Genomic DNA, 9,066 nt, shown 5'->3' with positions numbered 1-9,066 from the left:
TTAAAGTTGAAGCGCTACCATAACGTGCTGTTAAAGTTGAAGCGCTACCATAACGTGCTGTTAAAGTTGAAGCGCTACCATAACGTGTGGAATGTTAAAGTTGAAGCGCTACCATAACATGCTGTTAAAGTTGAAGCGCTACCATAACGCGTGGAATGTTAAAGTTGAAGCGCTACCATAACGTGCTGTTAAAGTTGAAGCGCTACCATAACATGCTGTTTAAGTTGAAGCGCTACCATAACGTGCTGTTTAAGTTGAAGCGCTACCATAACGTGTGGAATGGTGCGGTGACCAGAGGGATGGTTTCCGTGTGTCTTTGTTTAGATTCGCCCGTTTCTAGTGGTCGTTTCAGTCCCAGATTTACACCTGAAGGAGGATACACCCGTGCGTCTGCTTCACGCTAGCTTCACGCTAGCTTCGCGCTAGCTTCGCGCTAGCTTCACGCTAGCTTCACGCTAGCTTCGCGCTAGCTTCACGCTAGCTTCGTGGCTAGCTTCGCGCTAGCTTCACGCTAGCTTCGTGGCTAGCTTCGCGCTAGCTTCACGCTAGCTTCGCGCTAGCTTCACGCTAGCTTCACGCTAGCTTCGTGGCCATGCACCAGACTCTGCTTCTTCAACAAAGCTCAGCGAAAAAAGGATTTCCATTCTGTGTCATCTTCAGATGACGTGATCGAACGTGCTGGATGTGTTCAGCTACAGTAGTGCTCCTCACCACCTCCTCTCGCTGGGTCATCTTCAGATGAAGTGATCGAACGTGCTGGATATGTTCAGCTACAGTAGTGCTCCTCACCACCTTCTCTCGCTGGGTCAGCGAGGACATATTTTCATCTTTCTGAAGCTTCCTTGAAGTGGCACCATACTTGTGAGGGAAAAGATCATCTCTGCGCAGAAGCAGCAGCATGTACTGTACATCGGAATACTTCATATCAAGTATTACCAGGGTGGTGAGATAAAAACAGGAAGAAAGACAGAAAGAAAGAAAGATAAGGGATAGAGAAAGAAAGAAAGAATAAGACTCAGGGACAGAAAATAAAAGAGTAAAGGGGCAGACGAGAGAGGCAATGTAAAGAATCACACAAGACCATGTCTAAGAAGTATATAACCAATTGTATTCCCCTCTGATAATGTACACATATTTAGATTCAATTCACTGAACACTTTACAATAACATTTAGAAAGAACAGGAAGTTACTGGGAGAAGCATGTTTGCTGGGGGGGGGAGGGGGGCGGGTCGGAGGGGGGGGGGGGTGGCGTGGGCATGATGGGAAACTTAAAAAAGAAATGCAGAGACAAACTAAATGAGAGGTAGAGAGAGAGGGAGAGAGAAGGGGAGGACACAGGTCTAGTCGATAGGGAGAGACATCGTCTTAGGGCAGGAGTGGGCAACTAGAGAAAGCTCAAAGCTCCGACTCCGGCAGGGAGAACAGAAGAGCAACAGGAGAACAGAAGGAAAAGGGTTCAGGAAGTGGGGGAGGAAATGACCCGTGGGAGGCCGGTCACCATGGTTACATAAGTGGAGACAAGCCTGGATCGGCGTAAATGTGGAACGGAAAATAGAAAACTGTTCATGGGGGGGGGGGGGGGGGGGACTCACCTCTGGGTCTTAGTATTTGCAAACCAGATGATTACAGTGAACACAGATGAGGAAAAAAGGAGGACAATTAAAAAAGAAGGAAATATAAAGTTTGCTGTTTCCCAGAATTAGCCATTTCTGTATATATATTTTTTTTAAACTCCAAACAGGGATGTTCATAGGGAAAACACTTCTCTTTTTTTCTCAGTGATGGGATGATTCAAATATTTAGACATTTCACAAACTTTTTTTTTAAGGTTTTTCTTTTCTTTTCATGATACAGTTTAGTTCTTTTAATAGAGTCGAGAAAATCGCAATACTAGAGTTCACTTGAACAGCAGCAACAGCAAAAGAACCAGCATTTCTGTCAGCAGATGCACACGTGGCTTTGTGTGCAGCATCCATGTGTGTATATAAGTGAGTGTATGAATCCGTGTGTGTGTGTGTGTGTGTGTGTGTGTGTGTGTGTGTGTCTGTGTGTCTGCTTGGTTCTTTCCACTGAAAGTGTCCAGCAGTTTGTCCCTGCGTTGCTGTCCACTGTGGCGGAGGTTGGTGAGAGATTGGGCGTCGGCCATCTTGAGATGCCAAAGGCAGGCGGAGTCTCTGTCTCACTCTCAGCTGAAGCACAGCACCAGTCTCCCTCAGGGACGCCAACAAAAAACACAACGCAAATGGAGAAACGAGAGCTTGGAATGGGAAATAAAAAACAAACAAACGTTGGAACGGAAATCAACCAACCAATAGACACGAGTATCCTGGTTGTCCTTGCAGTCCTCAAGCTGAAAGGTTGCGTTCACCCCAACACACACAAATACACACGCAGGCACGCCCACACACACACACACACACACACACACACGTTGACAGGTTGTCCCAACTGGAGAGGGTGTGAGGGGAGGGAGATGACTGGACAAGCTTTTCCGGAACAATATTAAGTCCAACTTTTCATGGCTCTGTTTGTCGAGCATCTCTGTCATTCCTCTATATAGGTCCCCATCAGTCCTTGCGGTCACTGTCTGTACATATATATTCATATAGAACTGAGTCATTTGCGGCTTTAGGTATTACTATTTTTTTCATTTTTTATTTTTTTATTTTTCTTCTCTTCTGGTCTCAGAGATTGCGTGGACGGCTAAGTCCAAGTCCCACCACATGACTCATAATCAGCTGATTCAAAACGAAAAAAGACGATCAGGAGCAGTTTGGCTGTTCGGAGACAGCTGAGGATGCGGCATCCATCACTTCAGCTCTCCTGTGTTGCTAGTTGTCGTGGTGATTCTCGCTGTCTCTGTTGCATGTTTGCTTATTTGTTGTTGTTGTTGTTTTGTTTGTTTGTTTTTTCCCATTCTGAGTATGTGTTTCCCCCAGAGTAAAAACAGTTTGTGTCTCTTTTTCAGCTATGAACACTACATGCTTGACCTTTGACCCCTCCGCTGGGCACCACTCACGAGGAGAGAGCGAGAGCAGGTGAGCAGAAGAAGGGGGAGAGAGAGGACAGGTGGAAATGAACGAGGGAGTGAGGGAAGGACAGGAGGAAAGAGAGAGCAAGAGAGAGAGAGAGAGAGAGAGAGAGAGCAAGTTTCTCTGAGAGGCGGTTCGATTCTGAATACTTTGATCAGAGTGGCTGGCGTATTTGACACAGAGCTATACTGGCAGTATTTTACGTGATGAGATTTAGCCGTGGTTGTTACCTCCTGCTAATGCCTTCAGCACTAATTGGACTCAAAATTTGGTGATTTAATTCTCTATCCTAAACCCAGAATCTGTCATTATGATTCGTTCCTTTCATGTCTTCAGACTAAATCACCTAATGGATTCTAGCTTTTTTCTTTGAACATCTCCCTCAGTTGGATGAATCACTTTAGTGGCTAGTAAATGCTGTGACAGTGCCCCCTGCGGTCTTATACTGGAACTGCAGGAACACGTTACGGCTATTGGCACATATACAGGTATTATAACAATATGTTTGGCGGCATCTTTGCTTTTCTCTGTGTTAGCTGAGACTTTACGAACCCATGACCATAAGGGCTGTGTTATGGGTTCCCATTCTGATTAGCATCCTGCCTTAGCATCAGTACTGAGATGTGAATGGGAGGGAGGCTAGTTCCCTATCATTAGGAAAGCTTGTAGACAACACTTAATAAACATGTAAATCAAGTGAATATGTGATCGGAAGTGACAATGATGAAGCCAATCCACTTCTCTCTCTCTCTCTCTCTCCTTGTCTCTCCCTCTCTCTCCTTCTCTCTTCTCCTTGTCTCTCTCTCTCTGTTTCTCCCCCTCTCCAGAGTCTGGTCCTCAGACGTAGTACTCCTTGTCCTTGTTCTTCTTGTTTTTGGTGGTGGTTTTGGCCGTGCCTGGCTGCTTCTCCTTGACCAGCGTGCCGTTGCTCTGCGTGGCCGAGTTGCTGATGTAGTTGCGGCTCTGGTCCACCTGGTAGGAGCCCTCGTCGCGGTTGCGGTACTTGTACATGGCGTAGAGGAGGATGAGGATACAGAGGGCTGCTGCGGCGACGATGCCCACCACCATGCCCGTGGTGCTGCTGGACTCTCGGATCACCTCCACGGCGCCGGGCGGGCCCCGGTCCGGCGAGGATGGATCTGTAGTGGGAACACGAGGGAAGTTGGGTGGGTGCGTGACGCCGAGGGGGCGGTCGGGGTCGGTCGACCCCGGGGCTACAGGGGGCAGGAGCACCTGGCCGCGGGTGTTCATCTTGCCCGCAGGGCCGCCAGGCTTGACGCGCGGGCCCAGCTGCTCAGGGTTGGCGGTGGGGGTGGAGGAGAAAGGGGGGCGGTGATGGTGTGGTGGGTCGGGGGGGTTGTTGTTGCTGTTGCTAGGGGGCAGGGGCGGGGCGCGGGAGAAGTGGCGGTCGCGGGGGCTCAGCTGGACGCCCCCTTCGGCCGCCACCGCCGGAGGAGGAGGCGGGAGGATGGTGCGGTCGGTGACGAGGGGCGAGTTTTTGTTATAGTCCTCGTCGTCCGACTCGGTCATCTCGCCCGAGCCGTAGGCCGACACCTCCGCGGGCTCGTCGCAGTCCTCCTGGTCCAGCGGGCAGGGCGGCCGCGCCCCGTTAGGCAGGGTCAGAGACTCTTTAGTGGTCTCAAGCAGTGTGAGGAAGGGGCGGTAGGTGGGGGGCGGGGGAAGGACAGGGAAGCGCGTGGCGATGGAGGGGGGGTCGAGGGAGTCCACTGTTATAATGGGCAACACTAGTTCACCTCCTAGGACAAGAAAGAGACGAGAGGGAGAGAGCGTTAGACACTCATCGAGTCAGGCGTCCACCAGGAACACAACCATAAAGAAACGTCAAAAAAATACAAATAAAATAAATGAACAACATCAACACAGCTCTATGCATCATTAGAACATCACTTAGACTGAAAATGAGGTTAGTCATATAGTCATAGATTTAGCTCACCATTAGTTAGTGTCTACATAGTTAAGAAGCCTCTCTAGGCCTAGTCTTAGACATTTGGTACACGTATACAGTTTTAGATTATTCTTAAGCCTAACGTCTTCAGCTAACACATGAGAGACAGTTATCTTCTCTGCCTTTGACTATCTGGCCTCACTTATCTAGCTGCTAAAACTCTAACTGGTCAGTTAATGTTGTACAGGTACAACATCTAGGTGGGAAACTACAGATATGAGTTCAATAGCTCTACACAAACTATGTGCTACAGAAGGCTATGGGTACTTTAGCTGTCTGTCCTCATTGACTGGGCCTGCGTTGTCTGTCTGTCTCTCTGTCTCTCTGTCTGTCTGTCTGTCTGTCTCTTTGAGGCTGGATGGGTTAAATGTGATAGCAAACCAGGGAGTTCAGGTCACTTACATCGACAAATTGGCCGCATGATTTTTGCATGAAAAAAAAATTACAAAAAGAAAGCTGTGTAAGATTGTTCTCGGAGAGAGAGAGAGTGAGAAAACAACTTTCCCCCCATTTTGTAGAAGAATTCAAAAAATGAAAAGAAAATCATGTCATATTGTACTGCGAAATCAATATTCTATGGCTATATTCCCCACCCTATCAAAGGAAACCAGCTACATTGCCTATTTAGTTCAGTCTAAATATAATTATTCAGAATCATATATGGACTTTGGGACACTGGTAGTTAACCCTTTGAGTCCCCATAAAGATGAAAATAAACACTACACACCACATTGTCCCGTACATGAATAAAAACCACCAGATAATTTCCCCAGCTAAAATAATTAATACATTTCCCTCCCAAATGTTAGATGTATCATACAGATATTGGGCTTCATATGAAACTATTTTTTATGTATTCAACTACAGACATTTATTCACCTATGGATGTAGGGTTACATTTGTTTTTGCATGTCAGCAACTAATGCCACTGTTTCGGCTAACACATCTTAAAAAAATATTCATTTCAACAGGATGGCAATCTGGTTAGCAGTACAATTTTAAAGATAAGAACATGTTATAGTTAGACATCGACACGGAATGCATTTCTTTGTTGGAATTTTCATTGCTAGTAGGAAGTGCTGTGTGCACACAGGCTAGAAGAATAGATCATTAAATTTTGATTTTAGACATTCTTTTTTAAATATATATATTTTTATAGAAAGGGTTGTGGCTAACAATGGCTACCCCATGAGTTATCCATGTCCCAAACTGTGTTGCAAGAATGGTTTGATTTTTCTAAAAAGAACATTATTCTTTTTCTCATTTTTTAAAAAAAAAACATTGTTGCAAGCCATTTACATGTTGATGAGGTGAATAAAAGTATCTAAGAGTGGCATTTGAAGTGGGGTGGGTGTGCAGGGGGGATCTAGGGAAGGGGATTAACTAGACTCCAACACCGAATCAAGCCCTTGTCGTTGCCCAATGTGTGTGTGTTTGTGTGTATGTGTGTGTGGCTTGTCTTAACACAGGATTCAAAATCTCAACACATATTGACATGAACACACAGAGATAGTAACACAAGCCTTTAAAGATGAAGCGCTGTCGATGGAGAGAAAGGTTAGTGTATGGTTAGACATCCCTCCCACCCCACTTCACCACAAAGCTGTGTTTCCATGGAAACAACCAGGAGACTGCTCAGTAGGGCTCTGTGTATGAGGGTACAGATATCTGCCTTTATATAGGAGTGGGGAGAGAGGAGAGGAGAGGGGGAGAGAGGAGAGAGGAGAGGAAAGAGGGGGAGAGAGGAGAGGAAAGAGAGAGAGGAGAGGAAAGAGGGAGAGGAGAGAGGAAAGGAGGAGAGAGGAGAGGGGGAGAGAGATGAGAAGGGGGAGAGAGGAGAGGAAAGAGAGAGAGGAGAGGAAAGAGGGAGAGGAGAGAGGAAAGGAGGAGAGAGGAGAGGGGGAGAGAGATGAGAAGGGGGAGAGAGGAGAGGAAAGAGGAGAAAAGAGTCTGGTGTTGAGAGAGAAGGGTCAGTAAAGAGAAGAGTCTGGTGTTTAGAGAGAAGAGTCAGTAAAGAGAAGAGTCTGGTGTTTAGAGAGAAGAGTCAGTAAAGAGAAGAGTCTGGTGTTTAGAGAGAAGAGTCAGTAAAGAGAAGAGTCTGGTGTTGAGAGAGAAGGGTCAGTAAAGAGAAGAGTCTGGTGTTTAGAGAGAAGAGTCAGTAAAGAGAAGAGTCTGGTGTTTAGAGAGAAGAGTCAGTAAAGAGAAGAGTCTGGTGTTGAGAGAGAAGAGTCAGTAAAGAGAAGAGTCTGGTGTTGAGAGAGAAGAGTCAGTAAAGAGAAGAGTCTGGTGTTGAGAGAGAAGGGTCAGTAAAGAGAAAAGTCTGGTGTTTAGAGAGAAGGGTCAGTAAAGAGAAGAGTCAGTAAAGAGAAAAGTCTGGTGTTTAGAGAGAAGGGTCAGTAAAGAGAAGAGTCAGTAAAGAGAAGAGTCTGGTGTTGAGAGAGAAGAGTCAGTAAAGAGAAGAGTCTGGTGTTTAGAGAGAAGAGTCAGTAAAGAGAAGAGTCTGGTGTTTAGAGAGAAGAGTCAGTAAAGAGAAGAGTCTGGTGTTTAGAGAGAAGGGTCAGTAAAGAGAAAAGTCTGGTGTTTAGAGAGAAGGGTCAGTAAAGAGAAGAGTCAGTAAAGAGAAGAGTCTGGTGTTGAGAGAGAAGAGTCAGTAAAGAGAAGAGTCTGGTGTTGAGAGAGAAGAGTCAGTAAAGAGAAGAGTCTGGTGTTTAGAGAGAAGGGTCAGTAAAGAGAAGAGTCTGGTGTTTAGAGAGAAGGGTCAGTAAAGAGAAGAGTCTGGTGTTGAGAGAGAAGAGTCAGTAAAGAGAAGAGTCTGGTGTTGAGAGAGAAGAGTCAGTAAAGAGAAGAGTCTGGTGTTGAGAGAGAATAGTCTGGTGTTTACGGGCAGCCGTGGCCTACTGGTTAGCGCTTCGGACTTGTAACCGGAGGGTTGCCAGTTTGAACCCCGACCAGTAGGCATGGCTGAAGTGCCCTTGAGCAAGGCACCTTACCCCTCACTGCTCCCCGAACGCCGCTGTTGTTGCAGGCGGGATGTTGCACTGCGCCGGGATTAGTGTGTGCTTCACCTCACTGTGTGTTCACTGTGTGCTGAGTGTGTTTCACAAATTCACGGATTGGGATAAATGCAGAGACCAAATTTCCTTCACGGGATCAAAAGATTATATATATCGGAACTCCCCCTATTACCGCCGGTCCCGTATTTCTGCCGTCTTGCGTGTATGTGTCACTTAATATCCATTTCTATACAAACCAAGATGGCTTGGTTTAGAGAGAAGAGTCTGGTGTTTAGAGTGAAGAGTCTGGTGTTTAGAGTGAAGAGTCTGGTGTTTAGAGTGAATAGTCTGGTGTTTAGAGTGAAGTCTGGTGTTTAGAGTGAAGTCTGGTGTTTAGAGAGTAGAGTGGTGTTTAGAGAATAGAGTCTGGTGTTTAGAGTAGAGTCTGGTGTTTAGAGAGAAGAGTCTGGTGTTTAGAGAGAAGGGTCTGGTGTTTAGAGTGAAGTCTGGTGTTTAGAGAGTGAAGTCTGGTGTTTAGAGAGTAGAGTCTGGTGTTTAGAGGGAAGGGTCTGGTGTTTAGAGTGAAGTCTGGTGTTTAGAGAGTAGAGTCTAGTGTTTAGAGAGAAGGGTCTGGTGTTTAGAGGGAAGGGTCTGGTGTTTAGAGTGAAGTCTGGTGTTTAGAGAGTAGAGTCTGGTGTTTAGAGGGAAGGGTCTGGTGTTTAGAGGGAAGGGTCTGGTGTTTAGAGGGAAGAGTCTGGTGTTTAGAGGGAAGGGTCTGGTGTTTAGAGGGAAGGGTCTGGTGTTTAGAGAGAAGGGTCTGGTGTTTAGAGTGTAGAGTCTGGTGTTTAGAGTGAAGAGTCTGGTGTTTAGAGGGAAGGGTCTGGTGTTTAGAGAGAAGAGTCTGGTGTTTAGAGAAAAGGGTCTGGTGTTTAGAGAGAAGAGTCTGGTGTTTAGAGGAAAGGGTCAGTAAAGAAAAGAGTCAGGTCAGACACCCACACTTCTTAATCACCATCATCATCATCATTATTATTATTGAAATAAAACAATCATGTGGACACTGTCTCAGATAATAGC

At 46.2% G+C, this 9,066-nt stretch overlaps 1 protein-coding gene across 1 annotated transcript in view; it reads right to left on the bottom strand.

The window, feature by feature from the left end:
- Positions 1 to 1,087: 1,087 nt before the first annotated feature.
- Positions 1,088 to 9,066, bottom strand: part of LOC121689349 (neurexin-3-like) — a 561,367-nt gene continuing 553,388 nt past the window's right edge. The window contains 1 exon segment of the mRNA XM_042069080.1: positions 1,088 to 4,790. Within this exon segment, the coding sequence (XP_041925014.1) occupies positions 3,871 to 4,790 (920 nt within the window). The 3' untranslated portion in view covers positions 1,088 to 3,870.

Source organism: Alosa sapidissima, chromosome 18, assembly GCF_018492685.1.
Source record: "Alosa sapidissima isolate fAloSap1 chromosome 18, fAloSap1.pri, whole genome shotgun sequence".
Lineage (NCBI taxonomy): Eukaryota > Metazoa > Chordata > Actinopteri > Clupeiformes > Clupeidae > Alosa > Alosa sapidissima.
Note: the sequence above shows the minus strand (reverse complement) of the source record. Positions and strands in the feature narration are given on the sequence as shown.